This window comes from Alosa sapidissima, chromosome 8, assembly GCF_018492685.1.
Source record: "Alosa sapidissima isolate fAloSap1 chromosome 8, fAloSap1.pri, whole genome shotgun sequence".
NCBI lineage: Eukaryota > Metazoa > Chordata > Actinopteri > Clupeiformes > Clupeidae > Alosa > Alosa sapidissima.
In genome coordinates this window covers 3,907,071-3,933,007 of record NC_055964.1, presented here as the reverse complement: position 1 = coordinate 3,933,007, position 25,937 = coordinate 3,907,071, and the positions used below count along the sequence as shown (strand labels likewise).

Genomic DNA, 25,937 nt, shown 5'->3' with positions numbered 1-25,937 from the left:
ACTTCTCTCTCAAGCACACAGCTCTTTCTCTCAAGCACACACAGGGTTCTGTTCATGTTTAGCTTGCAAGCTCCAGAAAGGAAACCTGATCCGCTGCCATCTTCACATTCTCAGCAACTCACGCCAGTCTGTTGCAAGTGATCTCTGCAGAGGCAAATATTTCTATAATAAGGCTATATTTCTGCAGATAAACAATAACACAGAAACAAAATATATTAAAACAGTCAATTCCGTCTTGATGATAGTTTGACTTATAACGTGCACAAGTACAGAACTCAGTGTGCATATGGGACGTCATGGGGGGGTTGTGTTGTTGGTTTGTCCCATGTCCTTGCCAGATGAGGTAAGTAAAAGCCAAAGGACTGACCAGCTGTTGTGTCATGTCATAATCTACAGAGGCGTGCTCTAGCTGTAGTCCAAGGCCACACAGACACATTACACTGAGCCCACCATACCCCCCCCCCCCACCCCCACCCCACCCCACACACACACACACAGGCACACATACACTACCATGCTCCAAATGATGCATCTGAGACATAAATAATGAAGAAAATCAATACTATGATGTAATTAGTGCATGTTTTTTCATATGTTCCATATGTGTCAAACAGATTATACGTATTCTATCGCCTGATCGATGATGTTGAAAGATGTCATTTAACAGTGCACCAGACTGGCTATATATATAAAATAATCACGTTCCCCTGATCTCATGAGTTACATAACTAGGTGGCCAAAAGTACCCAAGAGTGATGTTAGAACCAACAGTCACGTTTACATGGACAGTTTGTTTGTCATTCCGATTGAAAAATGTGTAGTGTCTGTTTACATGGGGTACATTCTATTCCAATCAGGTGATCTAGAGCACTTTTCATTGGAATCTTTGATCGGAATAGCCAAATTTGCCTACTTTTCATTGAGAAGATACAGCATCTGACTGATGCCATTAATTCCGTTTCTAATAGGATTCAAAGTGTCCATGTAATCATGGCTACTGTCATTGTGGCCCTCTCCCTTTAGAAGCCACATCAACACCTGTTATGCAGTAAGCTCCAACACATACATCACAGGACGCCAGCAAAGCCTACTAAGAGCCACAGCTGCTGTTACATGAGCTGACCAACAACTATGGAACGACTTTGCAGACTAACTAGACATAGACATCATGCGACTGCAAACTGAAATGTTTTTATATTATTGAAAAATTACAGCTATTAAATTGTTGGAATATAATACAAAATCTGATGATCAAATTGGTTATCTGTAATTATGGGACAAGCATGTGGAATATTACAATTTACTACAGCGTTGCAAAAAAGTTGGAACACGTGAAAAATGTTAATAAAAACAGAATGTCCCAGATAGCACAATCAGATTGGCAGATAGCGGACCGCTGGTGGTATGCCGCAGGTTGCGTGCCACTTGTGATCCGCCGTTGGACCACCATCTCTGTGGTCCAACTTGTCATGAATATTAAGAAAACGTTATTAAAATTGATTGATTGATATATGGAGTTATTAAAATTGATTGATTGATATATGGAGTGTAACTGAACAAATGAAAAAGATGTTAGACCAATAGTGGCAAGATATTAGGCAATTTGTCTGCAACCCGCCAGTGGACCGCCTGAGAACCGATGAGCAAAATGTCAGCGGACCACCAGCTATGCCCCCAATGGACCGACAGTGGTCCGCCAGCCTCTTGTTATCTGGGTGTGATCTGCAAATCTTGTAAACCATAGCAAAGTCCTTTTAGGCAAGTCCCTCCACTCGGCGGCCATATACCAACGTTTTATGGGCACTCATCGGGCACAGTCTTTGGGTCGAACTGCACGTGCGCAAGGCTTCGCGACACCAATCTTACTCCAGCGGCGAGATCACAACACATGATTGGCACGATGTCTTCACAACACACCATATGATTGGCTCAATGTATTCACATGTCGACGTTTTGCCGAGGAAGGGGTGGGATATGTGTAGACAACGGCCATATTGGCGTGACAAACTAGCCCCATGCATTTCTATGGAGTATTTTTTGAGTGCTGTGTCTCCACATTAGAAAGTCTCTGACCATAGTTAGTTGCTAAAAGGACACTGACAACATCAAATTCATTGTTGCTAAAGGCATATTTTTAAGGTTCTTTGATCAACAAGTAATAATAAAAATGCCACTTCCTAGTTGGTGACATGATAAACTAATTCATGTCTTACTGCACAATGAATGATCTGTCCTCTGAAGTTATTTGCTCCCAAGTTACAGGTAGAATACAGTGCTTTAAAGTGTTAGAAAGACTACAAAGACTTAGTAGGCCTACAGTGAAAAAGAGTTCATTTAATACCTCATTTCATTAGAGGTCCTAGCTGATGAGAATAAGAATCAGGGCTAAACCTAACAGAAAAAATAAAATAAATAAATACAAATCTGAATGGGTGAGAAGGTAATACTTAAAAGATTTTCAATAGATCTTGACATTTTAATATAAGTATAAGTATATATACTCCTTTGATCCCGTGAGGGAAATTTGGTTACTCCATTTATCCCAATCCGTGAATTAGTAAAACACACTCAGCACACAATACACACACAGTGAGGTGAAGCACACACTAATCCTGGCGCAGTGAGCTGCCTGCAACAACAGCGGCGCTCGGGGAGCAGTGAGGGGTTAGGGGTGCCTTGCTCAATGGCACTTCAGCCGTGCCTACTGGTCGGGGTTCGAACCGGCAACCCTCCGGTTACAAGTCCGAAGCGCTAACCAGTAGGCCACGGCTGCCCCAATTACAGAGTGGAAGCAGAGGAATGTGGAGAGCCAATGTTGATGAGAAAACATTTATCAAGGAAAAACGTTTCTGGGCACCTCTGGGGTCTACTTCTTAGAATAGCTGGAGATGTCTTTCTGTAAAGTGTTTCCACAGAGCCTTGTTCCAATGCAACATGCCCAGTGACTGTAAAGGTGCTCCATTGCTTTGCGGAATATAGGGCACTCACAAGTTTGCGAGGGTATAAGGGTTCAAAACGCTAATAACAGGGATGAGACAGCACCTGTGACCGATCATTAAATTGACAATACAAAAAAACGTGTTGTGAACACGTTTCCGTTTAATGGCAGTAGTTCACTGATGTTTTTGATGTTTTCTCCAAGCTTACAGCCACCCTTTGGGTAATCCCATGTTTCACATCACAATGCTATGAATTGTAGGGAATTCTTGAGTAAAGTGTGATATGAAAGGGCACAGAAAGCGTGTGAGCAAGCCCTCAAGCACTACCTTCCTGACTTTCCTTTAAGATGATTTCATCTGGGTGCATGTGGGAAGAGGCTACATCTATCCCTTGGGGATTAATAAAGTATTTATCTAGGTTGTGGATGAGGTTGAGTCTAAGACGGAATGTCTGATTTTGGAGTAGTTTATGCCTATGTAGTTTAATCTATGCTGCTGAAGCTATAGCTTTGCTTTACAATTAATACACACATGTAGAAGTATCTAAGACATCACAACATTAATCTTCTGTATATGAGAAGTAAGGACACACAGAATCATTCTTTTTTAAGGTAATGCCTCAGGGTCAGTTTACAAACATATCTGTGCAAAATCTGCAAATCTAAATAAATAAATAGGCTACATACATACATAATAGACAGGTACATGTAATCACACCAGGACACATCAAACAATAGCAACAGGGGTTTATTGTCAAATATGCTGTTGAGACATCAAACAAGCATTTATCTCTGTAATATGAAATACTCAAGACCTCAAAGTAATAAATGAAATACTCAAAACCTCAAAATAATAAAGTGCAAGTCCCCCTGCTGGCATGGTGTGTCTGCGTTCTCTTAGTGATGAAATGAGTTCCTAGAAAACCATGAAAGCCCTTGATTTCACATAGTCTAAAAGCAGGGGTGCAGATGATGACAGAGGCATACCCTCACCCCAAGGAAAAAAATACCAATGTTTGTCACTACGTAACTGGACATTTAAGTAAAAGAAGATTGCATTGTTATTTATTTTATCTACAGTGAAGAAATACCAAATAAGGTTTACAGTAAAATATGTGGAAATATGCACATATCTTAGTACTTGACAGGCGTCTGTCAGCTTTTCCATTGATTTGGTTACGTCAAACACCAGCACACAGGTGAAATGGACAGTCAAGTCAGTGTAAGCCTGCCCAAATGGATATAAATTGATCTTGTCCTAAAAGGGAAAGCTGGGCTTAAGCACACACATCCCCTAATGCTCAGGAACACGAGGCGTGTAAATGTTTAAAGGAGTTCCAAGTTACTTGAACATGATATGAACATGGCATTATATGCAGCTATTATGGATTTGTTAATGTTAGTACTGTGCCTCCCCTTGTCTAGGCACACCCAACCAGCCTACTATTGCAGTGTTGGCTTGCCAAAGTTTCATGACTGTTTATGGTACTATCAGATCAATCAGTCATAACACACCAGGCAAGGGTTATGACTAAGACTAAATTACTGATTGGGCTGATGTCTTGAAGTAGGTCACACTCACAAACTGTCAGATTAAACTAAGAAATGAAACTTGAATCTAAACTATTTAGATGACACAGACACACACACACACACCTGTAGGTCAGTGATTGGGGTGTGACAGTCATGCATCAATATAGTTCGAACAACCAAACAGATCAATACATTTAGTATGAGCCATTTAGACTCAAAAAGGTGTGTGGAAACAGTCTATTGTAGCCTGTGGTATAAACCAAATCTAACCCCTTACTTCCTTGTCTGATTTTCAAAGCTGTTTTTTGATGAGTAGCCCTCACATGCAAGAAAATGCATGGAAACAGACTATTCAGAAATAGTATTTTTTTTTTAATGATGACAAGGAAAATCAGGTCACTGACATTCCAGCCAACCCTCATGAATCACAAAGATGATTGACTGGAAGGCAATGAAGAAAGTAGAAAGACATGAGGATGGGGAGACAGGAGGAGGAAACTGAGGACACATTAATGACATTACACACCCAAATTAACCTGACCCTGACAAAACAACTAAGCAATAGTTTGATCATGTGTAATTGACCAGTGTTGATCATTTAGGCCTGTGTCAAGTCTTGTCCATGGCTTCATAAAAAGTCAGTAACCCATCATGACTTTTAGAGCGTTAAACCATTGGCCAAAATTACACAAAACGCCTCCCCCACCCCAGCTACTACCACGCACGCATGCGCACACACGTGCACACACATGCACACACACACACACACTTCAAAAACCTCTGCTGTGCCCCTGTCTAAAAGAGAACAAAAAAATGCAACTGCAGTTAAATGTGCAAATGTTACACCACAACACACCTGTCCCATGCAAGGCCTTTATCTTTTTAGTACAATTACATGAGTAAAAAAAAGAATTTCAACATAAATGCAAATCTGAGATCAAAAGACCTCTGAGGTGTTCAGCATTGATTAATGTGCAGTAGTGAAGGTTAATGGTAATTGCATCACCCCGGACTTTTGTCTTTATGTTGTTTACAGCTTGCCTTAGAACAAGAGGGCTCAAAGTTACCAAAATGACTGCAGAAAACTAGAAAAGAGCTGGAAATAACAGCAGCCAATCAATCCACTTCTGCCAATAACTGTTTTGTAAGATTATTCATTCTCCACTGAGGACCATACAAAAGCCCTCTGCTATTTAATGGCTCCAATCATAGAACATGGATATCGAGACTTTCAAAACACAGGCTGTGACATGAAAACAAATACTTTAGTTTTACTGTATTGTACTGTATAACACAGAACAGTCTATCCTAGCCTGTGCATAGGAGGATTAAAGCACTTATGGCATGTGCAAACCTCAAAACACATTATAAAGCTTCTCAAAGGTCAGTTTCTGCAGAGAAAAAGAGCCATAGATGTCAGTGAAGGGAGGAGTGCATAGAGGTGGAGACAAAACAGAAATCATGAGAGGCTTTGGAGAAAAGCACCCTGGTGTGTCATTAAAAACTAATTTGGGCCAAGCTGTCCTTAGCTTAGGCAACTGGACTATGCTTTGGAGAAAGGGAAGTAAACATTGGACAAAATAAATAAATAAAAACAAAGTTATAGGGGGAAGGGCAAAGATGTTATGAATGTCTCAGTTTCCCTTATTTTCCTTGCTTATCATTCCTCTCAGTCATACAGCCCTCACTCCTGGTTTTGTTCCTTGGTTAATTAAAAAGTCTCCACTATCTGTGCAAGAGCACAAAGTCCTCCAGGCGCTGGGGTATGTTGCCTTGGTAGACCAAGCCATGTTGGATGATGGCACGAGCGGCCAGGCACTGCAGAGTGGTGTGGTTGACTGGCTGGATGAGGCTGCGTGCCAGCTCCTTCTGGCCCAACAGGTCACAGGCAGTTTGTCGCATGGCATTGGTGCTGTCGAAATGTGTGCCACGATCAATCAGCAGCCGCATCAACTCAGGCTGTTGATTGGAGGCAGCCACGTGGAGTGGAGAATTGTCTTGTGCATCACGGCAATTGACATCGGCACCACATTCAAGCAGCACAGCAGCCACTTGCAGTGAGGGGAAGCGGCAGACAGGGTAGCGGCCCACACAAGTAGTGGCACGGTCAGCTGCCAGGTGCAGTGGGCTTGAGCCATTCTTGCCACACGGCCGAAGTTTGAGGAAGCGGTAGATCGTCTCCTTCTTTAAGTGGTCTTGTTCCAGCGTACAGGGCACTTTTTCCAACAAGCAGATCAAGTGCAGGATGATGGAGAGTGCTTTACTCAGCTGGGCTGGGTCTGGGGTGGAAGTTGCTGCCAGTGTCATTAGTGAGCCTACCCCATGAGACTTATGTTTAATTGCCCGCTCGATCTCCAGCACACTCTTGCCCAAAATGGCCATAAGGTCATGGAAGGAAACCGAGGTGCCAAGAAGGCCTTTAGCACGGTCCTGCAACATGAAGGAAAAGAGTTCAGCAAAGGAAAGCAGACTGCTTGCGGTCATAGGGCTGAGAGGTTCTAGGTGGCGCTGTTGCATGTCTAGGGCGTAGCTCCATAGTGCCACACAGCGCTCAAAGTTGCCAGAGTCAGCGTACACAGCACCACGGTAACGGATGTAGTATGAGGTGTCTGGATGGGCAGGTCCAAGTACACGTTCACGGATCAGCAGTGCCTGCATGCGCATGCCATCTGGATCGGAAATGAGTGCGTCAAGTTCTTCCTCACAGCTCACCTCCACTGCAAAGTCATACGCTGCCACAAGTTGTTCAGGCTGGGGCTTGGGTAGGAGGTTAATAGGATCTGTGTGACGCAGCTCAAGGGCCTGTCGCCAGTGTTGCAGGGCCCCCAGGAGGTCACGTTTCTTGTCCACATAAGTGGCACCCAGCAGTTCAAGCGCATCTGCTCGCTCAGAAGGGGGTGTTAATGGGTGCTGGACCAGGTAGTCCACAATATTTGCATGGCCCGTCACACTGGCCGACAGCAACGGTGTCATGCCATAACCATCACGTTCCATTCGGGCACCATAATCCAACAGTAAGCGAAGTATTTCAAGGCTGCCTGACTCAGCACAGTCATGAAGGGCTGTATTGCCTGAAAAGACAAGGTCAAAGAGTTAACAGAACCATGGGAATGTTAAGATGTAAAAATCTCTCAAGGTACAGTTAGACATCTGAAAAATGTTGTATTAACATTTAAATACAGTCTATTAATACACTGTCCAACAGAGAACCTTGCCTCAAAAGTACACAACATCTGTAACAATGCCAGATGAGAAGAGTCCAAATTATGGCCCTTTCCATTAACCTGCGTGAAGCTGGCCCCCCATGTTATTGAAAAATGATTAAAAACACTGCTATTCGTTTGTGCTACGTTTGTGCCGTAAAAATTATCGTTTGTGCTGTTAAGGGTTTTAAGTACTAACTAGACTGCATTTCCGGCGGGAACTGCGAAAGTGTGCTTGCCCTGGTCCGGTCACCAACGTGAGCAGACAGTGACATACGCTATGCTGAACCTGGCTTGATCCAAGCATTCTAACAGTGCCTTTCAGCGTTGGAGAGGTGGCAATACCTCAAAAGCTCTATTCAACTATTGCCTTGCGGGGTGAATGCGGTTCGTTGGATTTTACCTGTGGCCTGCCTTCGAATTTAGCTTCTATGACTAAAATCAAATCAATAAAATAAAACAACAGCAGTGATTGGCTGCAAAAATAAATAATGTCACGCGTCTTGCACCTCTCAAACTGGGCTATCAGGTAACCTAGAGAAAAATTTGAAATTATGAAATATGACTAAGGCATTAAAATGCTGCTTGTTTGTCAGGATACTTTTTCACTGATTTATTTAAAAAATATGAGCTATGAGTGTAAATGTTATATATTCCATCCCCTAATTCTGTTTTACTGGTTTATTTGACAAATAATCTATATGGATTTGCTCTATAAAAGACCTTATGTCTGTTTGAGATTGTTTTGAGAGCCTATTGATGTATCTCAGAATAAAGGAATGTCCACAACATTAATGATGCTTTTTTTGTGTGTGTGAATGTATTTTACTCATTGAATGTAGCTGGATACTCATGAACGCATGTCTCTAATAGCCACAATAGGAGTAATTTTAGCAACACCGTATTTTGTGTGGCCCATAACGACCCAGTGGATCATGAAAATGTGCCAAAATTCACATTCCTTGCTTGTTGTTGGTACATTAATCCCATTCAGATTGCCACTTACCTGAGATGTAAGAGTTCAGTATAGGTTTAAGGTCTGGGGCAGGGATTTGACATTCTGTGACTTCTTCATTGAGGGCTTGCTTAGCAGCACTGTCCGCTTTCTCATTTCCCCTCAGACCAACATGGCCACCCAGCAAAAAACTACTCAAGTTCTGGTTCTTTAGACGTTCTAGTTGATCAAGCTCAGCTTTGGTTGTACTTTTTGCGTGACATTAAAGCCTACTGGAAATATTTTTAATTGCAATTTCATTGAATGCAATTTACTTTTACGATTAAATAAAATTAATTTATCCCTCTCACCCATAGTTTTTTATTTATTTACAAATGTACATAGGCCTACTGTAATTACATTTATACATAGTTATACATATACTACTGATCTTTATACTATTCATCCTGCACAGACTTATTCTTACTACTCTTATAATGTTGTTTCTACACTACAATGACACTGTTTCCACACTGCACATAGCTGTATGTTATGTACATATCTGTTATATATTTGTCATATTGAATATCCATAATTATTCTGTTTTATTATATTCTGTTAATACACTGCATATATCTATATTATTATTTATACTATTATACTGTTACTGCTACATCTACATACATTATTCTACTTATTGTATGAGGTAACTGCTAATACACTGCACATATTTATATTTAATTCATATTACTCTAAACCACCTTCTGTAAATCAACTGTATACTACTGTCTACATTGCACTATATTTCTTGACCTGTCTCTGTATATTTGAAGGGTTCAGATGCAAAAGCCTCTAAATGCCACCTATGTCAAAAATGAGATAAAGATGGTGAGGGGATGCTCTCCACACATAGTATACGCTAATCAAATAATTTAACTTCTAAACCCACTAAATACCACTCTCTTCCTGGTCTGAAATATCGATTTATAGGCAAAAACCTATAGGAGCCTGAATTTAAATGCTCATTTAAAAGAAAAGTAGTCAGACGGATTTAGAAGATTTTGCATCTGAACTCTTCATTTCATCACCTTTCTATACTTTGCATCACATTGAATGCATACTGTACATGAATCACAGCTAAGATCTTTGGTTGCTATGAAGGCCAGTCGTTCTAAATGGATGGTTGCTATGGCCAAAGGCCAGTTCTATCTCTGCCGTTGTCAAGCGGGCATATCCTAACTTTATCTTATTTGAAGCATCTCTATTTTACTTACTTCCATACAGCGAGTGCCATTAAGAAGTGGCCACTTCATTCACACTTACCGTGATCCACGCAGCAACATTATTAAATTAATCTGTCACCATATGCCTATGCCAACGTTTGCAAGGAGGAGAACATTTTAATTTGATTCACAATGAAACGTTACATTTAATGTACATGTTGACAATGAGTAGGCTAGTTTTGGTTGGGGTTACTGCATCCCTTAGTTATGCCTACAATGCAAAATTGTTCCCTCGCGATTGTTAGCTCCTGCAGACGCATTTCAAAACATCGCGACGCGAAATGCCACCACAAAAAATTGTTCGGTCTTAGTGAGTTATGAGTCTTCGCGACTTCTTTTAAGCGGTCACAGACTCAGGCACTACTTTTAGGGCTAAAATGCTTCCTGAATTACTCTTAGTAAAAAAAAAAAAATAGGAGTCCTAAAGTTACGAGTACAAGCATCTCATATCAAATGACCATGGCATCACGCTAAGCAACATAAATCCCATACAGCAACATCTCCTCCCTAGCTTCTCTGTTAAATCTCTGCTTAGCATGCTTCTCCGCTTAGCATTCTAATAACAGAAGGGGCACATTTATGTTGACCACTACAATATGACTCATTAGTGGATTTGATCCAGCAAGCCCACTATTGTTCTTCTTAAGTTTTCTTATTTATTATTCCTTTTCACCCACTTTTTGGACAAACTACTGCTCCTAGACCGTTTGAGCTATCGAGGCAGTTCGAACTCCAAAAATTCAGGCCCGAACCGGTGTAACTTGCTTGTTACTTTCGTGTCGCTGGCCCTTGTCGTTTTCGCGGTATTCCCGTTTTTCGGCGTTTTTGGGCCCCATTGAAATGAATGGCGGAATGTTCAAGGATTCTAATTCCGATTGGGACATCACAGCTCTAATTGTTTAAGCTTGCACCTGGCAGAGTTCTGAGCCATCTGGCAGAGCTCTAATGGGCTGGGCTGGGCTGTCTGTGTATATGAAGGTGTGTGCATGTAACTTTTGACCCGTATGTCCGATTTTCAAATATGAGGTACCGTTGGAATCCTCGAATGAAGCCCAGTTCAATGCCTTGCCAGCACCAGTTCTAAAGGTAATGTAAAAAAAGTTCACGCTCTGCCATCTTTTTTTTTAAAGCCAAACCATGTTCATATAGGTCATTAAAAAAAAAAAAAAAAAAAAAAGGATTTTCCCAATCCATTCAGCCCAGTTCAATGCCCAGCTAGCTCCATTCAAACCTAGTCATGTGTATAGTTGTATAGATTATAACATTAAGAAACACACATTCATAATCCACGCAATAAACCACACAACACATCCACGCAACACTACTATTCAAGTTAAGTTGCTTATCGTTGCCCGGCAAGAAGTCCACAATCAATTCAATTGTCTTGCCACGATAACGCTTACAGATAACGTTAAATTACTATAGGTTCTGTATGTTATTTAAAGCCGACCTAACGATGAGTCCCTTCATGACGGTGTGTTGCAATGCATTCTGGGTGCTGTGCTGTGATTAGAGTAAAAATAAATTGCTACCAAGGCTCCAAATAGCAACACACTTACACCGTAGCATAATGAGGGTATCTACATGTAAACCGAAGCATTGAGAACTGTGTAAGTCTACAGGCAGTTTATTAAAAAGAAAAACAGTACCGTTCAGGTCTCGTTCACATATACAGATGGGCGCCATCTTGGGAAAACACAACTCTCTGGGATGTGGCGTAAATCTCGCGTGGAACCTTGTTGCCGAACAGCAGGGAAGAGGCAACAGGACAGCAGCACGAAAGATACACAGGATACACACGGAATTCGAACGAATTTGAAGACATCGAAGAACGAACCCTTTTAGTTTGATGGACGTCCTTATCAGTCTATGGTCTAACTTATGAACGTGTCGGGTCAACGTCAACAATAAGTAAGTTAGGCTAACATAAACGTTAGCTATTTGCTGTTGTCATATGCAACCTATTAATGTTAGCTAACATGCTAAGCATTGAAAAATAAATGCGTTAGCAATAGCCACTGCTTTTTTTGAGCTGACAAGCCCTGGAAATGCGTTAACGTAATCAGCCAAATTGACTCACTTCTTAAGACCCTTGGTATGGTGTTACAACGACGTGGAGTCGAAATGTAAATTGTTAGTATGGTTTTAATGTGTAAACAGACCAACCGCGATTTTGCAATGAAGTGAATGGAGTCATTTTAGGTACTACTTTTACGAGGTCTGTAGTTCTGTCAAAATTTATCTTATCTTTGAACAGACTACATGGTTATCTTCCTTAGACTTCGTAGATGTAGTTACTACAATTTGGAGGCAAAATTCGAAGTGTAATATGGTTTTAATGTGTAAACAGAACCGCGATTTTGCGAGCTAGAAAAAAGGAAGTGAATGAATTAATAGTTACTGCTTTTCTGAGGGCTGGCATTCTCATAAAATCGACGTAATCTTTGAAAAGACTACCTGGTTATCTTCCTTAGACTTCGTAGATGTAGTTACTACAATTTGGAGTCGAAATTCAAAGTGCAAATATGGTTTAAATGTGTAAACAAGACGCCTGATGTTTAAAATATGTTGATGTATGGGCACAGTATTATTGTGTATAGAGTATTAATGGGCTATCAGTAGTATGTAAACAGTTCATGTGTTATGTGATTTACATAAACTAGTAAACAACAGAAATGTTAAAAGCTGGTATTGTGTTTCCTGAATTCTTACATTCAGGCATTCAAATGAAATTTAATTAAATAGCATATATATACTCTATCAGTGTATGATGCTTGCATGAGGGAAACATCCCAAAACAACGGCACCCATATAATTGCTGTTGTTTTGAGAAGTATTTCTCATGCAAGCATTATGCAACAATGCAAAAACAATTAAACTATTGTAGGCCTAATTATATTTTACATTAGTAAAGCAGTACTCTGATGTGCATGCTTTCACAAACTTTTGTGAACAATCTTAGCACTTTAAACATTGACTGTTTTGAAGTGCATGTATAGCAATATAGTATAAAAATAATAATAATTGTGATATCATTACAATTTGATGGGGGGTGGGAGGAGGGGGTGGGTTCATGTAGGTGGGCCCTATGACCCCAAAGTATGCCTTGACTGGGCCTCAGGTCAAAGAAGTTTGAGAAAGGCTGATGTAGACGACAAAGCAGCAAGGAGGCGTCGTGTGATCATTTAAACAAGTTTTATGACAAGGTCGATGAGGGTGGGAAAAATCGTACATTTCTGTGCAAACTTTGCCCGCACTTCAGTCACATTCAGTCAAATTGTCTTTTAAGAAAATGCAGTCCATTTTTCGGTTCCAGCAGCCAACAACCTCAGAACTGACCCTTCAGGCCTCTCAGGAGGCGCTGGCCTTCTAACCTAGTGACCACTATAGCAACCAGCATGATTGCCCTAGCAACCAGCATAGCAACCACAATATTTATGCCTTTTAGCTTATTGGATGTTGCGTTAATGCAGATAACTTTTGATCCGTGTGCCCGATTTTCATAAATGAGGTACCGTTGGAATCCTTGGATGAGGCCGAATTCCATGCCTCCAGTTCCTCGGAACCGCAAATCTAGTTATATCTGTAACTGCATAAAACACTTACTTTCATAAAGGACGCACACCATCCAGCACATACACATGGAAACCGATATTTTAGGCACTTGGCCACGAACTCAAAATGTGTCTCTCTGAAGCTCTGTTCTAGAATCTTCGCTCTGTTGTTCCCAGAGTTGCTAGGCAACAACAAATAAACGAAATGACAGTCTTTGATACCAATGGTATCAAAAGTGTACGAGTGATTACGAATGGATGTGTATGGTTTGCAATTAGAATAAACAAGAAATAACATTTCCAATAATTTCCCATGATAAATGACATATTTGCACCTTCCTTACTTATGAAGTTCACTAATGTCACCGTATTTAGTAAAATGTAATACAACGTTGCCACCTAGCGTTCAGATGTATTTAACATTAACGTGACATTGCTTGCTTATTCTTTCGTCAACTCCATGCTTTTAGGAAAACAATCTTTTTATCATAGTTCCCTCTTCAATGAGTGATTACCAGCTCGTTTTTGTACAGAGATAACTGTTTATTGTCCCTAGGTTTACAGAAACACCTATTCATATTAATACGTAGCCTATGGAGTGCTGCCGACCACTGTTCATTACGGCCCAGAATGCCTTGCATGTCTTTACAACAAAACAACACAGTAAAACCTAAATGCCCGTAAACATATGCATTTGCATACTTGTAACATTTTTAATAATACTCTCCCATCATGATATTTAACAATAATGAAAAATTTAATTTGAATACAGTCAATGTGAAAACAACTCTATTATGTAAGCTATATATAGCTACTGTTCTCCTTGCTATTTCAGTTCGTAAGTCCATACTATCCCATGGCAGAGCAAGGATTTCATGAGTGGGCAAGGTTGCCCAGAGACATTGTGGCTGCCCAGAGGCATTGAGCATACTTGGAAGGCATTGTGATAGAAGGTGAATGGTGCGAAGGTGAATGGTGAGAGTTACCAAATACCTGTGGGTGGTTTGCAAAATGATGGAAACTTTTAGAATATTTCTTTTTTTTTTTTTTAGCTTATGCACCCTTACATTGGAGTCCCGAGTTCAAACAAAATTTGGTATCGATATGTGACAGTGTTCCTGAGATATGGACAACTTCCTGTTTCGGAGCTTCGCCGCCGATTTCGTTTGGCTGTTACGGGCAAACGCTTCTGAAAATCAAAAATCTTTTCTGTAACTTTTGTGAGGCTTGGTCCAAGGATCATGTACGTCAAGTTTCGTGAAGTTCTGACCAAATTTGTGACCTGTGAAACTTTAGTTTCGCTTTCTATTCAATCCAATATGGCGGAAGAATGACAAGGGTCAGTGACGTCATTTTCAATTTCCACACTACACCGATTCCAGCCGGACGTCCCAGAGTTGGATCGGTGGTGATATCTCAAAAGGTCTAGGAGCAGGAGCTGGCCCAAAATCGGGCTTACAGGAATAATAATAAGAAGAAAAATAAGTGTGCTGCTTTGCAAGCACACTTTAGGCGAGACACTACAGGTGAATAGGGTAATTTTTTAACAAGCAGATATCACTATGAAACTTCCCCAGTTGATTAGTTACATTAATATGAGAAATTACACAAGTTTGCTGTAATTTAATGTTTACATATGCAAATTAGGCATTATCTAATTAAATATGCGCTAATTTGCATACATTTTAAGGCACGAAACCTGAGCATTGGATACAGCCAGGTTCAAAATGATGTTTTCATTGTGTTCAGAAATTAGATGGGGAAACATTTACAGAGGGATTTATGAATATCTACTTTTGTTATCCTGTAAATCAGAAAATGATGTCACTAGCCCTAAAAAATCGATTTTTTCCATGTTTTTAGGCATAAAATGTCATGTAAGTCAGGCTAGGAATAATATATCAACAAACCCCTCTGTAGAAATCTTCGACATATAGTTAGGCATAAGTCTAGAAAGTTTGGTGTATGCACGTGCTTCTGAAGTGGAGTTTTTGAGCTCAGAGTGTGAGAGGAAACTCATTTTGAGAAAACAGCCTTGAAAGACAGCCAATGAGATTCCGTTCTCAGCCTAGACTCGCCTTTGAACTTTCGCGATTGGTTGCTGATACAAAGGAAGTGTCCATATATGGATCACATAGCGTGATACAGGAAAAACAGAGCTTTCCAACGGTAGTACACATGATATGTTTTGGACCACGGTCGCGGGAGTGCATGCAAGGGGCCCAAAAACGCCGAAAAACGGGAATACCGCGAAAACGACAAGGGCCAGCGACACGAAAGTAACAAGCAAGTTACACCGGTTCGGGCCTGAATTTTTGGAGTTCGAACTGCCTCGATAGCTCAAACGGTCTAGGAGCAGTAGTTTGTCCAAAAAGTGGGTGAAAAGGAATAATAAATAAGAAAACTTAAGAAGAACAATAGTGGGCTTGCTGGATCAAACCCACTAATAAATAAGAAAACTTAAGAAGAACAATAGTGGGCTTGCTGGATCAAATCCACTAACTAGAATTGCGGTTCCGAGGAACTGCAAGAGTGGGTTTGATCAGGGGCATGGAACTTGGCCTCATCCAAGGATTCCAACAGTACCTCATTTATGAAAATCGGACATACGGGTCAAAAGTTACATGTACAGACAGCCCAGCCCAGCCCATTAGACATCGCCAGATGGCTTAGAACTCTGCCAGGTGCAATCGAAACGATTGGGTATAGGCCTAGGTTTGGACATTGATGGAGGGGCTGGGTAATAAGCTACAACTGCTGGACAAGGCCGCTGGACAATTTACATAGTAGCCTACCCTACAAACGTTTATTTTAAATGGCACAAATCAGCACGCACGTAGCACAAATGATCGTGGCTATTTTGAGGAGATTTGGACACTGATGATGGGCTGAATGACGTCACACATGTAACACAGCGTGTGAACTTAAAAAACATAGCTGCACAAATGTTATTTTTAACGGCACAAATCAGCACAAACATAGCACAAACGATTGAGACCATTTTGGGGAGTTTTGGACATTGGTGGGGGGCTGGTGACGTCACGGGAGTAATAAATAAACCATAATAACTTAGAAAACATAGTAGCACAAATGTTTCTTTTAACGGCACAAATCAGCACAAACCTAGCCCAAACGATTGAGTCCATTTTGGGAAGATTTGGACATTGATTGGGGGCTGAGTGACGTCACACGTGTAACAAATAACGTGGAATACCTTAAAAAACATAGTAGCACAAATGTTACTTTTAAGGGCACAAATGAGCACAAACGTAGCACAGACGATTGACACTATTTTGGGGAAATTTGGACAAGTATGGGGGGCTGAGTGACGTCACTGGCCAGAAAATGTAAAGTTTCATTTTAAAGTTTAAAGAGTTTGGCAAAGGAATGTGTTTCTCTCAAGCCCTGAGGGGCATTAGCAGGAGGCTAGTCATTGTTATTGTTTTGTGCTACATGTAGCCTCTAGCTAAACGGCTGGAAAACAAATTGTTACATTGTATTGCACGCACAGCAAGACCGTGCAATGCATGAATTGGTGACCGGATTGAAGCAGCAATGTAATCTAGTGTGTAAGAGCACTGCGTCAACATTAAAATGACCAACACAGTACATATGCAAAAAAACAAAACAAAAAAACATGTAATCTCATCTCAACTATGGGCGCAGCCATGTGTCGTAAGGTCGTACGTCCACCTCGGGGTACTCTGAGGTAAAGGGGGCGTGCCTGCGTGAAATGCCACAAGAAAGCTGGGTAATATACACTTTCTAACTCGGGCGACGGATTTACAAGTCTAATGGAAAGGGCCATTAGATAACAAATTCCTATTCTCATTCAGCCTTTAAGTCATTCCCACAGGAAACAGGATGAACTGTCTAGAGCTTGTATGACACAGTAGCAATACTGGAAGATGCTTAGAGAAGTTGACATCTACCGCAATTCTTGAGGATTTCTGTCCCTAATCTCTGAAAGTAGCAATAAGCAAGCAGTCTAGTTGAGGAACCTTGCTGGATTTTACTTGTTTAAAACCTGTATGCGAAAGACCCAACTCCCCCAGCCACATTTACGTTTGCTGACTGAGACACAGAAGTTTATGCACAGCTCTGACTGAAGTACAAAATGGGAAGGGGGAGATCTTTTTAACAGAGTAGACACAGTGTGTGCCGGTGCCAATGCTTGATGGTGGGCTTGCCCAGCACTGGGAGGTTCCGAGATTGACAGCTCAACACCGAATGACACGACTATAATTGCTGTTTGACTTTGGACTGCTAGCTTGCCAATGTTAGTTGGCTGGTACACAAATTGCAAACAACACCTCTAACCTATTTTTTTAACTGTACAGTGCCTATTTCTCACTAAAGTTTACAAAATCTGCTCAAAACAAAGCCAAACTATTTACATAAACATGACTGTTTTTGGAGTCGGCCCATCATCCTGATTATTTTTTCCAGTCGGGAGCTTCATCAGAACATTTGATTGGCCAGCACTGTGCTGTTTCTGTCACAGGTTAGGCCAGTGGTTCTCAACCTTTTTTCAGTGATGTACCCCCTGTGAAATATTTTTTCGTAAAGCAGCGTAAAGCATTTTTATTTGAGAGAAAAAGACTTAAAACAGAGCGCTGTGACATCAGTGTCTAATTTATTAAACTTTGGAACTACGACTCCATCGTTTGAGTTTTGACATTGATTGACAGGTGATGGCGGGTGGCATGTGACAGGTTGGGTCGAACCATCCTGGTATGGTTTTTTTTTTAGGATAATGAAATTGAATAGCCTACTGAAATACAAAATTTATTTTATAAACTTATATTTTCCTGACATATTTATTAAATAATTGTAAAAAAAAAAAAAAAAGTATTTTTGCTTTTAAATCTATGTATATGTTAACCCTAATTTGTTTTTAGGGCATTTTCACTACCTTTATTCATAAGGATTTATTCTGGTCATTGTAAGTGCCACACACACATATTATATGTTGGGGTTTTTTTCCAGCAGAATCTAGGCTATCCAGATCTGCCATCACTTCATGTATTAGTACTAGCATTGATTTTATTTTGATTTTTAAAGAATTAAAATATAAAAAGCGTATTATAAAAAATCGTATATTTTGATATGTATCTCACCACAGCAAGCTCATAGCTCTACATGCATTTCATGTGTGTGTAGGGCATTCTGTCCTGAATCTGGCAATATCATTGCCATGGTGGAGGAATTCTCTGGGGCTGAGCAATTTACAGACATATGTGGTGTGTGCCTTACAGAAATAAATGCCATTTTTTTATTTAGTGATTTAATGACTTTTCTGCGCTCCATATCTGTGACACGAACTGATCTGACCTGACTTGACCAGAGTTTACGTGTACTCATGATTCTCTACAACTTTTTACTGCATTGCCATGAACAAAGTAAAGGCAAAAAAGGTGTTTCTTTGCCGAACAAATTGGGATGCAATATGAGCCTTGAATTGGATGCCATGCAGGAATTTGGTAGGATCTCAAAACCGGATTATGAACATTCTTTGCCATAGAAAACACACAATAGCGTTGGATTATAAACATGCTTTGCTACAAAAACAGACAAAAACGTGAGGTAAGTCGAGCTATATGAAGTTATTATTTTGCTGTCACTTCGTCTGTTTTATAACCCAGAAGGATGTACTTGGTATCAAATGATAGCTCCGCGTCTCCTCTTTCATCTGACATGCGTGGCATATCTATCCGATCGCAGGTCTGCGAGTAATTCAAACGAGAGTAATGGGTGTGCAGCATTGGTTTTTGTACATGACGTTATTATTTTGTAGTTACTTCGTCTGATTTCATAAGCCAGAAGGATCAACATACTTGCTATCAAATGATAGCCCCATGTCTGGGGTATGCGTTCACGGGTTTGCGAGTAATTCAAATGAGAGTAATGGGTGCGCACGTGAACGCAGAGAAGTAAAGACTGTAAATATGGTGCAATTTGATTTAATTTCATGATTTTTATTTTCATACTTTAACGTACAGACAAGTGCGTTGTCTCGTTGGAAAGCCCCACTTCTGCTCTGTCACGCAATAAAGGTTTCATCTCGCTGCGATGAACAGTTGCAGAGCAATGTAACCGAGAAGAAAGGGTGTGTGTTTTTGACGCACTTTGCGTCAATCGGATTCTAAGGGTTAAAATCTCACGTACCCCCTGGAGTGCCTTCACGTATCCCCAGGGGTACGCGTACCCCCATTTGAGAACCACTGGGTTAGGCTATGCCAGTCAAGTGCCCAAACCTATGGAACCAATGGAAGGTTCCGGAACTCGAAATGTAAACCTTTCAAACACCACCTGACACCACCTTCTGGGTAGGGCTTTGACTTTTGCCCAAAAATCATATTCAAAGTTTGTTTGTTTTGTGGCGGTAGTGGGGTAGCGTAACGGTTGGGCGCCAGGTGGATTTATCCACCACCACTCAGACAGAGTGAAATTAAACTAAAATTAAGAAATAATAACAAATGGACTTTATAAACACCACAAAACACTAAATGAATAACTAAAAAGACTTCAAGAAATATGATTCAAGTAGCTGTGTTCAAAATGTATTGAACATATTATATTATTGAGGACACATCATATGAACACAACGCACAAACAAGCAAACAACCACAAAAGCAGTTAGCAGTCCATATAGCCTATTTTAAGTCAGGCCACTAGGAGGCGGTAGGCGGTAGCCTCGGCAAAAAACGCAAAAAAGGCAAGATGCAAAAAGGTCCAAAAAACAAGAGTGGAAATAAAGGATCTTCATTCAAAAAAAGACCTCTCCAGATTTGATCATGTGAAGATTCCCGTGGGCCAATGGTCCCTTATAACATTATTTTAACAATAAAAGTTACATACAAATGCACTGTTCTATCACAATTTTATTTGCATGGTCACATTTTTTGTTCCAGTGTAATAATCAAGGAACACCATGGGCACATGAACACCAGCAGCACAATGATATCATGCAGCTAGAGATGCACCAATATGGAATTTTAGGGCCGATAACGATAACTAATATTTATCGGTGTTTTGTGGCCGATACCGATACAATAACCGATAATATTACTTTTGAAAAAAAATTGTGAAAAGTGATTTGGGGAAAGCATTTAATAAGCATAATTTTATTGCAGTAATTTTACCTACCACCAAATGATGGACAGAACTCATAATAGTCCTCAATAGTACAGCAGTCAACAAAATAGCAGTAGCCTAGCCCTATGTGTGGCTCCTTTAAGTGAGCCTGACGTCAGTGAACTACGAGTGTGTGGCTAGAGACAGTGCATGAATCGTTTTCATTTAGGAGTAAATGCTCATAAACAAAAATAAATAAAATATATTGTTCAAATCAGAGTTTGTGTGCAACTCCTCAGACTGTATCTTATGTCCATCTACTCTGTTGCGCACAACCTGCTGCAGCAGAAAAGAAAGGGGTTAGCCCCGAAGGTTTTAATAACTTATGATGACTTGTCTGGAACTGAAGCAGGGATGGTTAGCATTTCTAGGTAATAATACAAAACCCAAGCTAACGTAATGCAAATATAGTACTAAAATACAACTTAGAACTAGGTCTACTTATGTACTCGTCCCACCGACAAGTTTGTTTATTTGTTTCCCCGACTAGCGCGGTAAAGTGCAAACACACCAGCACAAGACGGATCTATGTAGGTTGAGCTCCACTCTGCTCTCCACACCGCTGACATTATATTGAGGAAGAAGTATAGCCAATAAAGCTCAAGTAGCTCAGTGTAGCCAGACGGACCTTACCTACGCCTAGTCGAGAAATTAGGGCTTTAAAAAATATCGGCGCAAATTATCGGCCAGAATTCTATTATCGGACCGATAATAATATTTTAATTTTTTCACTTATCGGCCAATAATATATCGGCCGCCAATCGTGCATCCCTAGAAAATACCACATATGTGGGGTGCTGTGGCGCAACAGGCTACAGCGCCCGTATCATGAACGGGTCCAAGTGCCCACGGGGACCCATGTTCGAATCCGACCTGCGGTCATGTCCCAATCCCACCCCATCTCTCTCTCCCACTCACTTCCTGTCTATCTTCACTGACCTGTCGGAATAAAGGCAAAAAGCCCAAAAATATATACTTTTAAAAAAAAAAAACTAAAAAAAAAAAAACACCACACCTGAGGTGTCATTTGTAAAGACATATGCCCTATTCATTTTGTTTGACCTAAAGACAAGCATGTTCTGCTTGGGTAAAATTGAGTTGAGTTGGTTAAATGTGGTTACTCAGACAGCCATGTTTTTTATTTTGAAAAGAGTCTTACTTTATCCAGAATTCATTGCACTATAGTCCTACTTCAGATAGTCAAGAGCTAAACTGCTTTGTGCAACCGTTTAATTTATACTATATGAAGTCTGACTGTCTACGATATCTAAGCAGCTTTGGAAAGGCAGTATGTGTAACAGATCACCATAGCTTTGGGCCATACATGGACAGGGAATTCCCGAAGGCAAGAGATTGGGTAAGGCAATCATCTTGTTTGCCTGCCTTTGTTCGCATATTAGCTGATTATTATTATATATGTTTTTATATTACTTTGTCTACATTATTCTAAGCACACTATATGGATATTTGATTTAGTTTATTTAGTATTTTTTTTATCTTCTACTGTCTCTATTGTGCAGTTGAGTTTTGTATATATACTTATATTACTTTTTCTGCTGTAAGTGCATGTTGTGTGTGTGATGTCTGTATGCTACTGAGACCCTGAATTTCCCCTTGGAGATCAATAAAGTATCTATCTATCTATCTATCTATCTATCTATCTATCTATCTATGGGAAAAAATATTATGAATATTTCATAATATTAAATATTATGAAATTTAATAAAGATATTTAATAGGTCTTAGGACCTAAAACACTGTGTAGACAAACTTCAGCCAAAATCAGCCAGCCAGTTCTGAGCCAGTAGCTGTTTGTTTCAACAAATTGCTCTATGTGGAGCAATTGGTTGAATTTGACAAAAAATGTAGGCCATCAGAAGAGTAACAAAAATATGCTTGCCTGACACCTGGGATGCCATGACTGACCAGTGACACTATTGAATAACCCATACATAAAAAGGCAGAGGCAGAGATGGGGAAAGATCACAAACTAACACATTACAACAATGAGTGAGTGAAAATGTTGTTCGACCTCCCAACCCAACCCAAAATTACCTGACATATGACAAGTAGGATAGTGCTTTCAATCAAGTTAATTAACAAACATAATGATGAAGCCTAAGGCGGCAAAAGACATGATTTAATCTTTCAGAAGTTGTCTTACCCTTCACGCTTTTTCTGTTGACATCTGCGCCCTTTTCCAGAAGGTACTGAGCAATTTCCTTGTGGCCCTTGTAGCAGGAAATCATGAGGCATGTATGGCCATGTCTGTTAGCCACTTCAAGGTCTGCTTTATGTTCCACTAGATATTTAACAATATTGAGATGTCCGTCAAAACAAGCGGCTCTTAGGGGCGTTGAGTTCGTAAGGGTTGTGTTGTTAACGGAAGCTCCATGGCCTACCAGCGACTGTACCACTTTCAAGTGTCCAGCAGCCGAAGCAGCCCATAATGGTGGAGCCCCCTCTATTGTCTCCCCATCAAAATTGACAGACCCCCCGACTTCGACAGGGGCTAAACAACATTCCAAAAGATATTCCACAAGCTCAAGATGTCCATATCTCGCAGCCATTAGTAATGGCGTTGCCCCGTTTGTTTTCTCAGACATAAGTTTAGTGACCTCGGGGTCACTTTTGTTTTCCAATAGTTTTTGGAGCAGCCGAAGCTTCCCATCCCTGGCAGCGTTGAAGACGGCCGTTTTTAAATCCATTGCATGGAAGGAAGTGTAACTTGACAGTAAACAGTTAAAAGTCTTTCAATTGTTCACCAGAGGATAAGATAGATGGCGTTTAAGTTAGTTCTAGCATTTTCACCTGATGTTTAGTCAGTGTTACTGCACTCTTTCGTCTGTGCATGTGATAGGCTAACTTAAAGTTAGCCAGCTGAGAGAATCACGACACATCAATCAAGTGGCCCTGTGAATCCCCCACCAAAAATCTCAAGCGAAAACGGTCTGAAACCAATCAAATGCTACACATTTAATTATCACAGGTTAACGTTAAACGAATTCTACTTCCTTCCCAGCTCAATGATTAGCTAACGATACCTTTGACAGCAAACGAGGATAGCATCTGCTAAGTTAACAGTAGCTAGCTTCAGCTAACTTATCTGTCCAAGAACAATGTAGTCAATTTGCCGTTTTCTAAAAGAACGTTACATTTCCTGCACCGATGCACTTGACTTACCAAAATGTTGGTATATATATATATATATATATTAACAAATACAACACTTAACCTATCTGACTAGTTAGAGTCGTTAGATTACGTTGCTACGTGGAACTGGGTGCCACAGTTCTTCCATCCACGAAACTGCTTTTTAAGCTAGCTGGCTAGCATAGCAATCTTAGCCAACCTTTGTCACCTGTGTCTTTAATGTCGTTTTCTGATCCATTGAACAATCCACCCAGATAACGTTAGCACATAACCAGACGCATCACTTTCTTACAATGCCATTTGTGCGTCGTAACGTTTTGTCATGAAAGAAACGGCTGATCGAAGCTGTTAATGTCTCAAGTTCGATGAAAAATATCTGGGCCAGGGGAAAATAACCTGCGTTATACTAGCTTAGATGGGTTTCCCACCCCCGCTTGTTTCGTTCCCCGTATTAAATTACGTGCCATTGCCTCGAGGTAATTGGTTAATGTTAGTCTACCGTCAACTACAGTCTTTTAATCCAACTAGTTTGGCTTCGTAAAGGCAAAAAACGGGTTTTTAAAAATATTACGATTATCCAGACATCACGCGGAAGCGAACGAAGCAGTGCGGCAATGCATCGCCGCAAAGAGCTCCAGCGAATGCACACTTCTACTTCGGGATACAGGGTAGTTCTATGGGAAATGATGCAGATTATTTGAATGGGCAAAAATGTATCCAATCGCAGAGCTGAATTTTTAACTACGTATTTGCGACGAAAATAGATAGTGAACACGAGGAAAGCCTTTATCGGGGAACCCCCTTCATTTATACAATTGAAATTGACAAATGAACACCTAAATAAAGGAGCGTTTTAGGCCTACAGTGCACTGCGGTGGCTTTTATTCGCTGGCTGCTTCATATTTTTCTTCCTGTTTTTTTCTGCGTTTAAATCAACATGAACCTATACTTGTTGTGATCTGAACTATGTAGGCTACTTTAAGTTTTGTGCAATTTAGACCTATTTATATTAATTATGTGTCCATTACACTTGCTAAAAAGTAATTCTATCACAGAAAAGTTGAGAACGCCACTGACGTTGCAGTCATCCTTCCTCGCCGCCAAAGCTACTTCGCTTGATGGTGTTCCCCACCGGCGACTCAAGGCAGTGCTGCGACCGTCGAGGCAACCCTGACCAAGGTGCTCTAAGCGATGCCACGCGATTTTTTAGGTTAAAACATTTTTTGTCACTTACAGCAAACATCACCTCACCACCCGCTAGCTGCCTGTGTTCTGAATCACTGTAAAAACGCGATCTCTGTGGACAGCCCAGGCAACAAAAACAACCTGGGCAAACCTAGCCCATAAAAACATAACAAACTGTTTCAGCAAATCACAGACGAGATGCTCGTTTAGGAGAGTTTCAATTGCACGGGAGGGAGGGGGAGGAAGTAGCGAGCTAGCGCTCTGTTTTTGTTGAATGTCAACAGAAGTGACGTTACCCAGCATCGATTAGAGCAGGGGTTCCCAAACTTTTCCACGACAAGGCCCCCCAAATACCACTAGGTTCTGGCCAAGGACCCCCTTGATGTGTTATTAAACCCATCTACAATACTACGGCAAATGTAAAAATACATTAAGTTAATTCTAATAATTATTTTAGCTACAAGCACTTTGCGATGGAGCATACAGTGTGTAAAAATTGCATTTGGGGCTTCCTGCTATATGAGAGCTATCACTCTACTATTATTCCTATACATTATCATGGACAATATAATGTTCAGATATGCGACAAATTATTCTAATGGCATTGTATAACAACCTTCATAGTAATAGGTATATTTAAAATGTATTTGTTGCTTTTATTTTTCCTTCCTTGCTGAGGCCCCCCTGGCACTCCCTCGTGGCCCCCTAGGGGGCCCCGGCCCCCACTTTGAAAACCACTGGCTTAGAGCAGTGGTTCTCAATGGGAAGGGGGGAGATCTTTTTAACAGAGTAGACACAGTGTGTGCCAGTGCCAATGCTTGATGGTGGGCTTGCCCAGCACTGGGAGGTTCCGAGATTGACAGCTCAACACTGAATGACACGACTATAATTGCTGTTTGACTTTGGACTGCTAGCTTGCCAATGTTAGTTGGCTGGTACACAAATTGCAAACAACACCTCTAACCTATTTTTTTAACTGTACAGTGCCTATTTCTCACTAAAGTTTACAAAATCTGC

General features: G+C 40.6%; 1 protein-coding gene across 1 annotated transcript; it reads right to left on the bottom strand.

Moving 5' to 3' along the window:
- Positions 1–3,670: 3,670 nt before the first annotated feature.
- Positions 3,671–24,953, bottom strand: LOC121715431 (protein fem-1 homolog C). Its single transcript, XM_042101155.1, has 2 exons — positions 22,747–24,953; positions 3,671–7,542 (listed from the first exon to the last, which is right to left on the bottom strand). Exons 1-2 carry the CDS (start codon positions 23,288–23,290, stop codon positions 6,197–6,199), a joined length of 1,890 nt encoding a protein of 629 aa, XP_041957089.1. The 5' UTR covers positions 23,291–24,953; the 3' UTR covers positions 3,671–6,196.
- Positions 24,954–25,937: the final 984 nt, after the last annotated feature.